At 38.4% G+C, this 17,874-nt stretch overlaps 1 protein-coding gene across 1 annotated transcript; it reads right to left on the bottom strand.

The window, feature by feature from the left end:
• Window positions 1-2,689: 2,689 nt before the first annotated feature.
• LOC121870537 (putative nuclease HARBI1) lies at window positions 2,690-4,362 on the bottom strand. The gene is given in 4 exon segments (XM_042372371.1): window positions 2,690-3,786; window positions 3,830-3,844; window positions 3,847-3,912; window positions 4,311-4,362. Coding segments are annotated over 4 exon segments (630 nt in total). The 3' UTR covers window positions 2,690-3,289.
• Window positions 4,363-17,874: the final 13,512 nt, after the last annotated feature.

Genomic DNA, 17,874 nt, shown 5'->3' with positions numbered 1-17,874 from the left:
TGTTCTGCAGCCCTGTCAGTAACCCAGCACATAGCACTTTTGCGCCTTATCGAGCAAAGGCCAATCGTCGAGGACAGGTCTACTAGTATAGTAACACAATAAATGATAGCAAAAGAAAGGCCTGGGGTGAAATTACTGCCTCATTCAACGCCAGCAACCCAGACCAACCCCCTTGCACAGCCAAGCAGCTCAAGAGCTCCAACATAAAATGGAAGTAAGTTTGTGCTTATTTCCAAGTTTAGTATTTAAAAATACGTTTTTTTTGCCATTAGGTTACTAAATTGAGTAGGATTACGGTATTTAAGTGACGGGTCATGTGAGTAGTCCCACCTCCTACCGAAGCAGACAGAATGAAAGCTCCCATCTCATCTCCCCATTTTCCCTTCCTTAATATAATTTTATGATCTCGTTGAGTTATATATCAAAATAAATATTTTTTACATCTACTTTCATAAATTATATATGCCTATATGCTATTCGATGCGGGTGTCTGAGTAACATTAACCATATAGTGTAATATTTGTAAGTGTAACTTTTGATTTATTTTTACTCCTAAGAGTGCTAGGTTAAAATTGTGTATGGTATCTGAAAAAAAATATGAATTCATAATGAAGGAACTGGTATGCAGGGTAGAAAAGTAAAATATTGCCTCAGCCATACTGTGTTAGGTTCTCTTGTTTTAAATCTTTAATTGCCAGTGATTAACTTGAACAAAACATGGAACACTAAGAATTAATGCTTTATTTTCATGTTTTATTTGTAATTATAATTATATAAAAAATGACAACTACTACATTTTTAACACTACAAATCGGTAAATAAAAAAAAACATTGATAAAAAATTATGGTTAAGTGAAAAAAAATGTGGATCAGTCATATTAATATTTGGTCAGGTGGGTTAAGTTAAGGTTAGGTTAGGTTAAGTTAAGTTAAAGTTAGGTTAGGTGACGTTAAGTTAGATTAAATTACAATTAGGTTAGATTAACTTAAATTTAGTTAAAGTTAGGTTAGGTTAAAATAAAGTTAGGTAACGTTAAAAATAGGTTAGGTTAAGCTACAGTTAAGCTAGGTTAAGCAAAAGTTAAGCTAGGTTAAGTTAGGTGTTAGGTTATTTTAAGTTAAAGTTAGGTTATTTTAAGTTAAAGTTAGGTTATTTCCATGTTTTGTGCCAGTTATTCACTGACAATGGGGGGTAATTGTCCTAGAACCCAGCTATACAGCATATATCTCTATATGAACCATATATTATTCTACAGATTTGGTGTACTTTCTATTATGTGCCTGGCAATACACTCTTGGCAAGCCAAAATATTTTGGCAAGATAGCTTCAAACAGGTCTATGCTCAGTTTCTGAAGGGTCACCTCCAAAGACTTGTCAGAAGCATGAGTCCTCATTACCAGCATATCATAATAAATTTTAATGCAGATATGAATGTAGCCTAGTACTGTATAAAGCATTTATTTTCTTCTGTTTCTTTCAGAACTAAAAACAGAGATATAGAGAGCTAAAGAAGATAAAAAAAGACAGGTGGTGGTCCGCCAGAAAAACTATCAGAAGCTTCAAACGAAATTGCCACCCAGTGCTCGTGTCATGCGGAAGACTTCTGTAAGTGTACTTTCTGCTTAACTTCCTCACTCCCATGATCAGTGCCGGGTTAAGACTTTCGTAGGCCTTAGGCACCTCCAAGATATGGGGCCCCATTTGACAGCATATTCACTAATAACACAAGCTAGTACCTAATTATAAAATGTGATGTCGAAAGAATAAGATTCAGTGATGTTTGCCATGACTTGAGTAAAAGAAAATGGGTTAGATCAGCTGTTCTTGTACAGTACAGAAATAGTTTTGTTTACAAGAAGCACAGCTAGCTGGTGGACACTGGGAGACGACCGGTAATTGATTCTTCTTTTTTTCTCTTATGCTTAGTGCATTTTTATAAATGTTGTTAGTTGTTTGTGATGAATATCTATAGACACTATAGACATGGTACTGACTGGTGACAACTGTCATTGTTCTTCTTGTAGAAATTTAATATACTCATATTATCGTGTAGGCAGACGGTAGTGATCTACCAGAGAGTGAATGTGAATTATAGTCCTCTGTGACAGTATATTTACCCGAGTAGCTTTGATTTCTGGCTTTAAACCCAGAGTTGTGAGTTTTTGTGACTACCTAGCTAATAGCTATGATTAGCTTCACCTTTGTCCCGTAGGCTACTTGTAGAGTTTCTGATTAATTGCTCTGTTTCAGATTTTGTGCAGTAGGATCTATCTTTGATTCATTAATGACATAGACGCCTTTTATGCTAGGTTACAATTTTTGAGAAACAGGAAATAGACTGAGAGTTACTTTAGATATGCGAGCTTCACTATAGTTCTCTTTATTTTTCGTAGGCCCCCAATATCTCGTAGGCCCTAAGCACTGTGCCTACTGTGCCTAATGGATAATCCGGGCCTGCCCATGATCCACTTGCTTTGCCTGTTCCAACCCCAGGGACATCAACTGTGTCTTCTGCACAATTTACTGCAGTTTCATCTACTTCTGATTCTCGACCTCTAATTTGTCTTTTGTGCCAAAGATAGAAATAGATTTTCATGTCATTTACAAATATTGTCCAAAGTATAGCAGTTAATTTTTTTTTATATCTATAATATAAGCTGTGAATTTCAGGAAATGCAGCCAGGTATAGAAAAATTAATGTTTATTTTCTTAATTTTTACACATTTAGAAAAAATAAATCTATAATTCTTTCCTTTAGTTGTCTTCATAAAACCTCACAGGTGAATTACCTTACATATTGAGTTATGGTCCATTATTAAAGACCTCAATGAAGTAAAAATTAGACAATTTGAGGCAACGTGATTCTAAGAATGAATGAATACACATTACAAAACAAATATTTTATAACTAATAGAGTCTGAGAAACCGATATTTTATTAAAATTTAATGACATAATCGTTCACCACTTAAAATAATGTATGGAACATAGTAGTTACCCAACTAACTAAAGCTGTATTACTTCTTAATGATTATTATCAAAGTACTGAAATAAACATTAATGTACTTTATTAACTAAAAAAAATGCTCCACTATGTACTCCCTACTTGCTTGACCTTCAAGATTTCCATATCTGACCATTTCTTCAGGGTCGTTAGGGTCTTTGAAATGCATGTCTTCTATGTCCAGTAGAAGTCCAGAAATCAACGCAATATTATGGAGAACTGCACATGCAATTATAATATTTTTGGTAGTAGACAGCTTTGCTCTCACATGTTGCAATACAGCAAATCACCTCTTCCACACTCCAAATGTCCTTTCAATTGTAGTTCTTGTTTTAAGATGAGATCTGTTATATTTCCTCTGCTCTTCATTAGCTGGATTATGGATTGGGGTGAGTAGGTGTGGACGCAACGCATATCCACTATCACCAAGGATAAAGCCTCGATATTCACCGGCCTGCAGACTTTCACAAAGTCTTGACGTTGTGAATGTGCAGGAGTCATGAGCACTGCCCGGCCAGTTTGCGACAAGGTTTGTAAATTTCATGTGTGCATCACATACGGCTATGACATTAATGGAGAAGAAATTCTTTCTACACCTGTATAGTTCAGGATTTGGCTCTCCAGGGCTCCTCATAGGAATGTGAGTCCCATCTATACAGTCTATCACACCTGGCATTCCAGCAATAGAGGCAAATTCCTGCATGAATTCTTCTTCTCGTTCAGGAAAGGGGAATTTACCTGGTAATATAATCTGGTGTAAGAGTGGCAAAAGCAGCAGAAAGATTCAGGACACATTTGCTAACACTTGGTTGAGATATGTCTGAACAGTCTCCCAGAGTTATTTTAAATTTCCTGTAGCCATGTATCTCATGGCAACTAGTAGCTGTAAACTTGGAGGAATTGGATTGCCTGAAAGGAAAGAGAGAAAAGAAAAGATAATATACTATTACTCGTAAAGTCTTAAGGATTTAGCCCTCACAGGGCAAAAATTTATGCTGTGCAGTACTGTTTTTTTTTTATTGAAAATAATCCCCCTCACTAAAAACCTACTTCATATTTCATGATCATGACATTTATCAGCTGTTCCTCAAGCATCTGATTAGCATTATTATACTGTATTGGAATCATAAATAATTGATAACCTCTATGGCTCAGTGACATTGGAAGATGATGTCTGATTTTTGTAAGCAGCTCCCTGGTGCTGTCCATAGTTACTCTGTAGCACTGAATAAATTACTCTTAATTATAATACTGAAAAGGATCTCGTCTTACATGAAATCGTCGCTTTCTCATATCATCAAGCTGACTTAACATCCTTATTTCTTCGATGTCATCAAGGTATTGTCTATAGGTCTGCATGCTGTAAAATCATAACATTAATATTTTATTTGTTTTATCTTAATTGAAATTGTGTTATAAAATTTAGTTCCAGGACAACTGTCCCCTTGAAAATTGTCCCCGGACAAATGCCCCCTGTACAACTGCCACTTGGAAAAATGCCCCATATTACCAGTGAAAAACTGGCACAAAACGTGGATATAACCAAACTTTAACTTAAAAAAAAACCTTACCTAACCTCACTTTATCCTAACCTAACTGAACCTAACCTAAGTCACTTTAACTTAACCTAATCTAATTTTAACTTACCATAACTTAACCTTATACAATTTTAACTCAACCTAACTTAATCTAACCTACCTTAACCTAACATACCTTATCCTAACCTAACTTAACATAACCTAACATAACATAACATAACAAAATATTAAATATGACTGATCCACAATTTTTTTTCAATTAACCAATGTTTTTATATCAATCTGTAAGTGTTGTTGATTGAATACATTCATACAGATGGCAGAGTTGAACTGATCTCTCATGCCAGTGCAGTGGGGGCCCCTGCCTTGCATTGTACACACTTCAAGTTACATAGAAACTTCTACAGAGCCAAACTGCGTCAAGTTGACAAATGTGCATGCCATGGGTTGTTCTTTTTGTGACAAACAAGTTTGGTTAATTGTCACTCCATTACTGTCTACTGTGCTGTGAGCTTTTCTGATTTTGTTTAGAATATAGCTAAAAAATGTAGTTATACTTAGATGAATCACAATATCTTTTGTAAAAATTAAAAGCAAGTAGAGTTTTTCTAACCAAAAAGTGTAGTGTATCTGATGTTGCTAGTAGCATTAAAACTGTGATGGAGCCTAGTATTGCAGAACTTTAGAGCCAATTATTTGTATTGATAATAATCAGTACTTATTCTTTATATAATTCTTGCCAGTAAATATTTCAGTTAAAGAATAAAGAAAATCTTCTGCTTACTTATGTTGGCCTATTGCTGCCTGATACACACAGACATTGTAGATCGTAAACCATAGCTTCTATCTTGTTGAAAATAAATATTAAAGTTTATAAGAAACTATATTACTGGGCCCATCCCTCTGATATTTTCCTTGCTAAGCTCAAGATAGGGTGAGCTCACTTGGCTTGCCTTATTCTTGAAAAAATAAGTTAATTTCGTGGTTCAGATGGTTGAAAATATATTACCACGACGACAAAAATATTATATGAATGAATACAGATAAGAAACATACCTTAAATTGTAACAGAAGAAAGTGTTAATTGAAGATGAGGCTCAGCAGTCGTCAGCGAGTCCGAGCTGTGATGTCAACATTCCAATAATGTTTCAAGTTCATAACAGTGTTGTGAAAGTTGATTTATCCGTATTACCACTTCTTTTAATTGTACTTATAAAAAAAAATAATAGCATTCGACGTAGACATCTGTAATAAAGTACTGGAAGAACTTTCAAAAAATATAATGATTATTATTCGTCGTAAGGCAGTTATCAGTAGGGGGTAGGCACCCGATGTTGTTTCCAACAATATAGGGGTATGCCCACTGTTCCCTTCCGATACCTCGTTTATCGGGATGACTAGTAATAGACCAGCTCGAACACTATCAATCGGCATTGTGCTTCGTAATGACTAGGAATACGGCCCGTTACAACCGACCCCTAACATTGATCTTCATTTGTTGTAGAGATACCAGCGTTACCCTGGGGCACTCCTTACAGTTATATGGGCCTAAGTACTATTATTGTTGTATATGATTGGTGATAATATATGATTGGTGGTGAATAACAGGTTGAGTAGTGATCCCATAACAATTGATGGTATCAGTAAATATGTTGTGTGAGTTGAGTACATCAACTGAGGGAGAAATACCATGTTCTGCATTCCGAAATAGCGTGTTGTTATAAATAGTATTTTAATTCGAGATATTGTCCAGTGTGTCATACAGCCATCTGTAGTGACAATGACATAACATAATGATTGTTTAATGATATAATAAGTAATTGAAGTTATTTAATGAATTAATAAGTAATTGTGGATCTATTTTATTAATGGTAGAGTAAGACCTGAGTGTCCAATCTTGTCTGAGTGAACTTAATAGTTGTTTAATGATATAATAAGTAATTGAAGTTGTTTAATGAATTGATAAGCAATTGTGGATCGATTTTATCATTGGTAGAGTAAGACCTGAGTGTCCAATCTTGTCTGAGTGAACTTAATAGTTGTTTAATGATATAATAAGTAACTGAAGCCCTGTCTTCTGAATGATAAAGTGGGACCTGAGTGGTTCAGTCAGGGTTGAGTGTACTTGATTAACATATTGTTCACTCCTTGTGCTAATAAATGTTGAATTGGTAGACTACGAGTATCACCACTCTATCCTTTCACACATTGGTTCTCAGAAAATAACTAACTCACGTGCCTAGAAGCTCGCTACCTAACAGTTAACTAAGATATGTTATATTCTCATAAAATTCTGGGTGGTGGCAGGCTACCGTTGTAAGTATAATAAGTGTGGTAATAAGAAAGACATGGTTTCCCAGATTAATCCATGGTTTAGTATATAACTAGAACAAAATATATGGAAGAGAATATAATATACTATATGAAAGAAAATGAAAAGGAAGAACATTGACTTGGAAAATATAAGCAGAGAAATATAAGAGTTACTTATATAAGAATATATAAGAATATAAGGTATATAGAGATAAAGAATGGAAGAATAATAACAGAAAAGAATATCTGGATGGTAAATTATAAAGAGAAAGAAACGGCCCGTTACAGTGTACATTCACCTCAAGCCCGAAGTGTGCATACTCATCTGCCAAGGTATTCAGGATCTCCTGTAGGCCGCATTCACTGTGGGCGACAAGAGTGAGGTCGTCTGCATACCGAAGTTCAGTAATGGAAGCTGCCGACACCTTTGTTCCTGCCTGGAGTCGTCTTATGTTTTAAAGACCCTTCATAGATTCTCGATGTCCACCCCACCAGCTAAATTGGCACTGGCACAAGTAAGAAAGTTGGTGCTTGTACACATCCTTGTTTTACCCCCGTTTGGATGGGAAAAAACTCATACTGGGTGCCATTGTGCAGGACACTGCCGTTCATGCCATCGTGGAGTTGCCTCACAATGGCGATGAATTTTGGTGAGCAGCCAAAACGGCTAAGAGTGCCACGTGATGGTCTAAAGCCACATTGAGATTCTGGGAGGAAGTTTTCCGCCTCCAGGAAGAAGTCTGTTTATGAGGACTCGGGCGGTAATCTTTCCAGCTACGGACAGCAGCGAGATCCCGCGGTAGTTGCCACAGTCTGACCGGTCTCCCTTGTTCTTATAAATATTGACGATGGAGGAGTCTTTAAGAGCATGGGGGATTTCTTCCTCTTCCCATTTATTCTCCAGGAGAGAATGGAAACGGCTGGAAAGCAGAGGTTCTCCTGCTAAATACACCTAGGCTGGGATTCCATCAGGTCCTGAGGCTTTGTTATTTTCCATCTGTTTGATGGCAGTAGCTACCACATCCAGGGATGGAGGATAGCTGAGGTGGGTCATCTCTGGATTTTGAGGGACCTGCTGGGTAGTCAGGACATCCACATCGGTGTTTCGGTTGAGCAGTGAATGGTAATTCTGTTTCCAGCACTGAAGAAGGATGCCTTCTTCGTCCTTAAGTAGGGAGTTACCGTCGGATGAGCGGAGGGGGGGCTGCGCCGTGAGTGATTGGCCCATAAAATGTTTTAGTGGAATTGAAAAATTCGTGCCTCTTGTGCTGATCTGCAAGTTTTTGTATTTCAGACACACCACCACCATCCATCCATCTTAACGGTGCTGCCCTCTCTTAGGTTACCCACTTTCGGTATCTCGGCTCCCACCTGTCCACCACTGCCGGCATCGATGAAGAGATTCAACATCGTATCAGATGTGTATCTCAAGCCTTTTGCAGATTCCGTACCTGTGTCTTCAGCTGTGGGGAGCTGAAATTTTCTACAAAGTTGCACGTATATCCAGCAGTGGTCCTCCCTACCCTGCTATATGACAAAGAGACAATGGTCACATACAGGAGGCACCTCAAGGTACTTGAAAACTTTCACCAACGTAGTCTACGTTCCATCCTTCAAGTTCGCTGGGAAGACAAGAAAAAAAATGGCAGAATTCTCGCTGACACCAACTGGACTGGCCATGTTACCCCGCATGGACGACAGTAGACTGCCAAGGCAGCTGCTTTACAGTCACCTAACGAATAGTAAACGTAATGCTAGCGGGCAATTGAAAAGGTATATAGTGGGGTGGCATAGCAAATCTATTGTGCATTTTGTGATAAAAGTACCATTTTTGGCACACTTATTGACTTTTAGATAATGAACAAATCTGGATATGGTACCACTGCATATTTTACCCCCAACGGCCGTGGCAGACATTTTTCAAAATGGCGGTCAGAAGACTATGGTGGCATCCTGAAAAGTCACTTCAAGACATATTGCGGGACTAGAATAGTCGCAGTTGACATTCTAAGGTGCTAAAAGACAAGGACAAAGGAGATAAACCCAAATTAAACATGGTTTTATTACGTCATTGGTGAATACCGTATGTGAATTTGCAAATACAGCGATTTGTGGAGCAGTATTCACCAATCTAGGAAGTCAATGATGGGAGTACAGTCCTTTACATACACATAGTACTGTGCATTCAAGTGCAGCCTTTTTGCAATTGCAGCCCTTCACACATCCCTTCTTGCATCTGCACGACACTAGTTCACAACACGTGTGGGCAGCCTCAGGTAGTGTCGTCCAAAACGGCGTGTACAAGTTTTCTGCATTCTTCGACCAGCCCCAGCTGGTTGGTGAAGGCAACTGTGGTGATGGTATCAGGGTTTGGCCCTTTTGACATGCTCCTCTAAGGCTGCCTTTGTTAGTGGGATCAGCTGCACGATGTTGTTTTTGGCGAATAGCTTCCTTCGCGCCTTTTTGATGTCCATGCATGAGCTAGTTCTGTCATACAGAAGAATAACGAACCTCTCGATGATGTGCATGACATCTTCTGGTAGGACTTTTAATGCAGCAGAAAGCTTCAGCAGTGCCTCTGTCAGATCTGGGTAGACTGCCCATATTACCCAGGCAGTCATTTTACCATGACCAGAAAAACTGGACACTGTCGCACATAGGCAGTGCCCGCGCCTTCTCTGGTCCCAGACATGCTGCCATTTTGTGGGCTGGAAGAAAGCGGAAACTCTTGCCAGTGCCAAATGCCAACCACAGTTCATCTTCTTGGTGCATCCCTTGGACCACCGAGACAGCCAAAACCACGACATCTGTGTCCACAGTCCGGACCAGTATCTTATGGTGGCCATGCTGGGATGCATGGGATGCATGCAGCAACATGCGACTGTCTGCTTCTCCTTGATTGCATGGGGCGATCGATGCCAGATGAGGGAGCACTGGCTTGCTAAGGACTGCCTGTCCCTCGTGATGACAAGCTGCTTGTCTTCCTTGTCAAACCACGTGAGGAGGGCGTCTGACAGGAACTTGAACAGCTCCGTCTTGTTGCTGTCCACCCTGAGGAAGTTCTGCCAGTTTCCTGGTATGGTAGCTGAACCCACCACACGTTTGCGTACTCCTTGTCCACGTTTGGCTCTTTCTGTACATTTCAGTCAATCAGCAACATACCTGTCAAGCACGAGGTCAAGCCGTGATGCAGTTTGAAGCTTGGTTGACATGTATGGGATGAAGACCTCCTGGGCATATTCCTCAAAGTGCTGGTTTGAGCATTTGGAGAACAGCTGCTCCATCAAGAACTACACTGGTGGTAGGAGGAGCTTCTGTCTGGGCAACAGAGAGATCCTCTAAGCATGCAAGGAGGTCACTCTTCGTACATAGGGCCGTATTCCTAGTCATTAAGAAGCACGATGCCGATTGATAGTGTTCGTGCTGGTGTACTACTAGTCATCCCGATAAACGAGGTATCGGAAGGGAACAGTGGGCATACCCCTATATTGTTGGAAACAACATCGGGTGCCTACCCCCTACCGATAGCTGCCTTACGACGAATAATAATCATTATACTTTATGAAAGTTCTTCCAGTATTTTATTACAGATGTCTACGTCGAATGATATTATTATTTTTTTATAAGTACAATTAAAAGAAGTGATAATACGGATAGACCAACTTTCACAACATTGTTATGAACTTGAAACATTATTGGAATGTTGACATCACAGCTCCGACTCGCTGACGACCGCTGAGCCTCATCTTCAATTGACACTTTCCTCTGTTATAATGTAAGGTATGTTTCGTATCTGTATTCATTCATACAATATTTTTATCGTCGTGGTAATATATTTTCAACCATCTGAACCACGAAATTAACTTATTTTTTCAAGAATGAGGCAAGCCAAGTGAGCTCACCCTATCTTGAGCTTAGCAAGGAAAATATCACAGGGATGGGCCCAGTAATATAGTTTATTATAAACTTTAATATTTATTTTCAACAATATAGAAGCTATGGTTTACGATGTACAATGTCTGTGTGTGTCAGGCAGCAATAGGCCAACATAAGTAAGCGGAAGATTTTCTTTATTCTTTAACTGAAATATTTACTGGCAAGAATTATATAAAGAATAAGTACTGATTATTATCAATACATATAACTGGCTCTAAAATTCTGCAATACTAGGCTCCATCACAGTTTTAATGCTACAAGCAACATCAGATACACTACACTCTTTGGTTAAAAAAACTCTATTTGCTTTTAATTTTAACAAACGATATTTTGATTCATCTAAGTATAGCTACATTTTTTAGCTATATTCTATACAAAATCAGAAAAGCACACAGCACAGTAGACAGTAAGGGAGTGACAATTAACCAAACTTCTTTGTCACAAAAAAAAACCATGGCATGCAGATCTGTCAACTTGACGCAGTTTGGCTCTGTAGAAGTTTCTATGTAACTTGAAGCGTGTACAATGCAAGGCAGGGGCCCCCTCTGCACTGGCATGAGAGATCAGTTTAACTTTGCCATCTGCATGATGGTATTCAATCAACAACACTTACAGATTGATATAAACACATTGGTTAATTGAAAAAATTGTGGATCAGTCATATTTAATATTTTGTTAGGTTAATTTAGGTTATGTTAAGTTAGGTTAGGTTAAGTTAGGTTAAGTTAAAATTGTGTAAGGTTAAGTTAGGTTAAGTTAAAGTGACTTAGGTTAGGTTCAGTTAGGTCTGGATAAAGTGAGATTAGGTAAGGATGTTTTTTTTTTAAGTTAAAGTTTGGTTAGATCCATGTTTTGTGCCAGTTATTCACTGGTAATGTGGGGAATTTTTCCCGGTGGCAGTTGTCCAGGGGGATTTGTCGGGGGACAATTGTCAAGGGGACAGTTGTCCTAGAACTAAATTTTATTACACAATTTCAATTAAGAAAAAACAAATAAAATATTAATGTTATGATTTTACAGCATGCAGACCTATAGACAATACCTTGATGACATCGAAGAAATAAGGATGTTAAGTCGCTTGATGATATGAGGAAGCGACGATTTCATGTAAGACGAGATCCTTTTCAGTATTATAATGAAGAGGAATTTATTCAGTGCTACAGAGTAACTAAGGACAGCACCAGGGAGCGGCTTGCAAAAATCAGACATCATCTTCCAATGTCACTAAGCCATAGAGGTAATCAATTATTTTTGATTTCAATACAGTATAATATTGCTAATCAGATGCTTGAGGAACAGCTTGATAAATGTCATGATCATGAAATATGAAGTAGGTTTTGGGTGAGGGGGATTTAAGTTAATCTAACCAAATTGTAATTTTATCTAACTTAACCTCACCTAACCTAACTTTAACTTAACCTAACTTTACCTTAATTTAACCTACCTGACCAAATATTAAATATGACTGATTCACATTTTTTTTCACTTAACCATAATTTTGTATCCATGTTTTTTTCTATTTACCGATTTGTAGTGTTAAAAAAAATGTAGTAATTGTAATTTTTTGTATACAATTATTATTACAAATAAATCATGAAAATAAAGCATTAATTCTTAGTGTTCCATGTTTTGTTCAAGTTAATCACTGGCAATTAAAGATTTAAAACAAGAGAACCTAACACAGTATGGCTGAGGCAACTTTTTTTGTTCTACCCTGCATAACAGTTCCTTTATTATGAATTCATATTTTTTTTCAGATAGCATAAACAATTTTAACCTAGCACTCTTAGGAGTAAAAATAAATCAAAAGTTACACTTACAAATATTAAACTATATGGTTAATGTTACTCAGACACCCGCATCGAATAGCATATAGGCATACTATTTATGAAAGTAGACGTAAAAAATATTTATTCTGATATATAACTCAACGAGATCATAAAATTATATGAAGGAAGGGAAAATGGGGAGGTGAGATGGGAGCTTTCCTTCTGTCTACTTCGGTAGGAGGTGGGACTACTCACATGACCCGTCACTTAAATACTGTAATCCTACTCAATTTAGTAACCTAATGGCAAGAAAAAGAATTTTTAAATACTACTAAACTTGGAAATAAGCATATACTTACTTCCATTTTATGTTGGAGCTCTTGAGCTGCTTGGCTGTGCAATGGAGTTGGTCTGTGTTGCTGGCGTTGAATGAGGCAGTAATTTCATCCCAGGCCTTTCTTTTGCTATCATTTATTGTGTTACAGTACTAGTAGACCTGTCCTCGACGACTGGCCTTTGCTCGATAAGGCGCAAAAGTGCTATGTGCTGGGTTACTGACAGGGCTGCAGAACACTCTCTCCTCTCCATGTTTTATAACAACCACGCAAGCATTGGTGCCAAGTATTCAGATAAAAAAAAAATATCTGTAATTTGTTTCGAACAGATACTAAAGTTCAATTTGATAAATAAAAGATTTTTAAAATATATTATTGTGCCGGTATAAAATAACAACTAAATATCTCTCTAAACCGTCTTTCTAATTATGTGAAATAATGCATTTGGCATTCGCACATGGTCAAAAAAAGGTTTCGCCATCCGACACGAACTGCCGTGTTTACACGCGCTATATTCCTACTTACAAGCTCATGTAAGTGACTAGGAATATGCCGCTCAGCGTTGGGTGGTTGCATCCCGACACACGATGCATCGTGATGTTGATCGTAATCGCCATTATCGTCGTAATGACTAGGAATTCCGCCCTAGTAGACAGATGCTTCCTCCATCAGAGACAGCAGGAGGACATGCTTGATTTTCGTGACGAAAGAATTCTTCAAGGTTTCCATCCCTTGTCTGGCAGCCAATATACAGCCGCCAGAAAAGGCTCACATCATGCTTGAGAGAGGCCAGCTTCTCCTTTCCTTTGCTTTCCTTACTTGAGATGGAAGCACTGAACACCTTCAGCTTGTTTCGATGGAGAATAGCATCGACAGGCTTGGTTCCTTCCATCAGACTTTCTCTGGTGATGGTCAGGGACTGGTCTTAGCCAATGCTCTTCGCATTTCTGACAGTCTCAGCTGCAGAAGGACTGGCAATCTCCTTGGTGTGAAGGGCCACCAGATCCAAGCTTTCCTCCTCAAACGTGGTTACCAAGCTCTTCTATCACACTGACAACGGAGTGGATATCTTTGATAAATGAAGTTTGCACACTGGGAATCTGGTCATGACCACCATCACTACGACTACCACAGAAAACAACTGTAGTGCATAAATTGTAGCAATCAGACGGGTAACATACTGTTTAATTTGAATAATTAGTCTAATTAATCTATTAATTCTATACGAATATAATCAAAAAATTCACTTAGTAGTTTTAGTTCTGTTGCAGTAAATTAAACTCCACTGCCAAAATTCAGTCACACCCAGCAAGACAATTAAGTAAAATATCTGTAATTGTTGATGGCCATTTTGGATAATGGCTGCAACGACCGTCAGCAGCTAAATCTGAGGTGGCACCATATCCAGATCTGTTCACTATATATATGTAAGTCAACGTGTGAAAATTTGGTGCTGTTATCACAAAATGCACAATTGGGTAAAATAGTGAGGCTATGCCGCCCGACTAATAAGGATAGTCTAAACAAAAACCTGAAAAAGTGCCAAATCGACCGCCCCCCCACCTGGAAGACGATTACTCCACACTGTAACGCTTCGAGGAGCACCACAAAAAAAGGTGTCAATACTATCGACACTTGATTCCGAGCAACAGGAAAGTAGTAGTAGGTAGTGTGTTGTGTACTGCCGTATTCTGTTGCATAATGTAGTGTTGTGTACTGTTGTGTTGTGTGGTGTACTGTTGTGATTTTGTTGTTGTGTGGGTGTTGTGTTGTGTTGTGTTGTGTTGTGTTGTGTACTGTTGTGTTGTGTAATGTTATGTTGTGTACTGTTGTGATTTTTTATGTTGTGTGGGTGCTGTGTTATGTTGTGTTGTGTTGTGTAATGTTGTGTTGTGTACTGTTGTGTTGTGTTGTGTATTGTTGTGTTGTGTAATGTTGTGTTGTGTTGTGTACTGTTGTGATTTGTTGTGTACCGCTGTCTTGTGTAATGTTGTGTTGTGTTGTTTTGTGCAATGTTGTGTTGTGTACTGTTGTGTTGTGTTGTGTACTGTTGTGATTTGTTGTGTACCGTTGTGTTATATTGTGTTATGTAATGTTGTGTTGTGTTGTATTGTGCACTGTTGTGTTGTGTTGTGTTTTGTTGTGTAAGATTGTGTTGTGTACTGTCGTGTACTGTCGTGTTGTGTAATGTTGTGTTGTGTACTGTTGTGTTGTGTAATGTTGTGTTGTATGCTATTGTGTTGTGTTGTTTACTGTTGTGATTTGTTGTGTACCGTTGTGTTGTGTTGTGTTGTGTTGTGTTATGTTGCTTTGTGCACTGTTGTGTTGTGTAATGATGTCTTGTGTACTGTTGTGTTGTGTACTGTTGTGTTGTGTAATGATGTCTTGTGTACTGTTGTGTTGTGTAATGATGTCTTGTGTACTGTTGTGTTGTGTACTGTTGTGTTGTGTAATGATGTCTTGTGTACTGTTGTGTTGTGTACTGTTGTGTTGTGTACTGTTGTGTTGTGTACTGTTGTGTTGTGTAATGGTGTGTTGTTTACTGATGTGTTGTGTAATTGTTGTGTACTGTAATGTTGTGTGGTGTACTGTTGTGTAATATTGTGCATTGTTGTGTATTGTTATGTTGCGTTCTGTACTGTTGTGATCTGTAGTGTATTTGTATGTCGTGGTGTGGTGTGGTGTGATGTGTTGTGTTATGTAATGTTGTGCATTGTTTCGTATTGTTATGTTGTGTTGTGCACTGTTGTGTTGTGTGACGTTATTTTGTGATGTGTACTGTTGTGTTGTGTAATATTGTGTTTTGTTGTGTTGTGTACTGTTGTGTTGTGTACTGCTGTGTTGTGTAATAATGTGTTTTGTTGTGATGCGTGATGTTATGTTGTGGTGTGCACTGTTGTGTTGTGTTTTGTTGTGTACTGTTGTGCTGTGTAACATTGTGTTTCGTTATGTTGTATTGTGTTGTGTCGTGTACTGTTGTGTTGTGTAATATTGTGTTTTGTTGTGTTGTGTAATTTTGTGTTGTGTACTGTTGTGTAGCGGTGTGTACTGTTTTGTGTTGTATAATGTCGTGTTGGTCTGTGTAATGTTGTGTTGTGGTGTGTACTATTGTGTTGTGTATTGTTGCGTTGTGCTGGGTACTGTTGTGTTGTGTATTGTTGTGTTGTGTTGGGTACTGTTTTGTTGTGGCGTTTACTGTTGTGTTATGTTGCGCTGTGTTGTGATCTGCTGTGTTGTGTCGTATTCTGTTGTGGTTTGTTTTGAATATGTGTGTTATGTTGTGTACTGCTGTGTTGTGTAATTTTGTGTTGTGTTGTGTTCTCTTTTGTTGTGTCATGTACTCTCGTGTACTGTTGTGTTGTGTAATGTTGTGTATTGTTGTGTACTGTTATGTTGTGGTGTGTTGTGTTGTGTACTTTTGTGTTGTATTTGTTGTGTGCTGTTGTGCTGTATTCTGTTCCGTTTTGTATTATTGTGTTGTGATGTGTTTATTTGTATATTAGTGTCTTATGTTGTGTGCTGTTGTTGTGTACTATTGTAAGGTGTTTTGTACTCTGGTGTATTTTTTTGTTGTACCGTATCGGTTATTGTAAATTGTATTGTTTGGTGTTTTATTTTGTATGTAGCTGTGTAGTGTTGTTTTGCGTGAACCCGTTCACGATACGCGGGCCTCACTGCACCCCTGCCCGTGCATGAGCTATGTACTTCACCAAGGACTATATCCAGTAAGGACACACCACTGTAACGTCATAAACTTTAGCTCCGCCTCATTCAATGACGTGACACAACCTATGGTGTCCACAAAGACTACGGCCTTGCCTTGGTTGACGTTTGATTATTTCATTTTGTAGAATAATCGTAGGCTAAGGTTTTTCTGTGGCCAGATATAACAATATGAATGCCTTATGTTCTCATATTCCTCTAAAAAATAAGTGATATAGCCCCCCAAAAAAAAACTTATGCTTAATCACCCCTGTTTCTATTTTTATTTTCGGAAAATCGTCTATTCCCTCTCTACATTCACATTTATCATTACTCCTATTTCTTAACTGTCAAATTTTCAAACACCAGATTTATTTTTATTTCGTTCACCGTCCCTCTTAATTCACGTTTTCTGTTTTACTTTGTTTTATTTTTTTATTCATTGGGCACCCCCCCCCCCCCATACATCCTTGTGTAAGGTGAAGCGCAGAAGCGTTTACAGCGCCCAACAGGGAAGCATGCTAAGTTCATGCTTGCCTTATGTCTCATGAGTTAAGGGCGTAGAAGCCTGAAGAGTCAAGGGTGTAGAAGCCTGAAGAGTCAATGGTTTATGTCTAAGCAAGTTATTGGGAGCTCCAACAACTTGTCCCTGAATACGAATTCGCAACTTTCGATTTACAGAAGGTACAGTCAGAAACCATAATTTTTGGCCCACTCAGGTCGAGCGGTCCTTACTGGTCGGCAGCTCACAGAGTGTCAACGCACGCACGAACACACAGAGCATCATATACCCTTGAATACTCGTCACCAGTCGTTCAGGTCATACCTCCCCTTTACTTTGAATATAATACTTTTACTGCTCCCACAAACGTGAAGTAAATCAGTTATATGTTATGTCTAATGGACAACAAACATGTCCACTGGCCGGTGCTAAAAGGATATAGCATCAGTTTTAGAATATGTCTGCTTAGGCCAACACAGGAGTACTCTGGGGATGTCCCACACGACATAATGTTGTCATAGTACAACAGCAGGCCAAGTCTCATGCTTTAGTTAACATACACAGTTTTCTGATACACTGAACACATCGTTGGGCTGTCAGTACAACTCCTGCTGGCCGTGAAGGTCATCACCTCATTAGGCTGCCTGTCTATAAATATTAAACTATGAAACATCAAACATCACACCTCTAAGCAATGGTAAATAATGTTAATACTGTGTTGTTTATACCACAAAGTGAAGAATCTGGCAAAAGTTACTGAGGACTATATACATGTA

The sequence above is a fragment of the Homarus americanus genome, unplaced genomic scaffold (genome assembly GCF_018991925.1).
Source record: "Homarus americanus isolate GMGI-L3 unplaced genomic scaffold, GMGI_Hamer_2.0 scaffold56333, whole genome shotgun sequence".
Classification (NCBI taxonomy): domain Eukaryota; kingdom Metazoa; phylum Arthropoda; class Malacostraca; order Decapoda; family Nephropidae; genus Homarus; species Homarus americanus.
The sequence above is the reverse complement of the archived record's forward strand: the minus strand, read 5'-3'. Positions and strand labels throughout refer to the sequence as shown.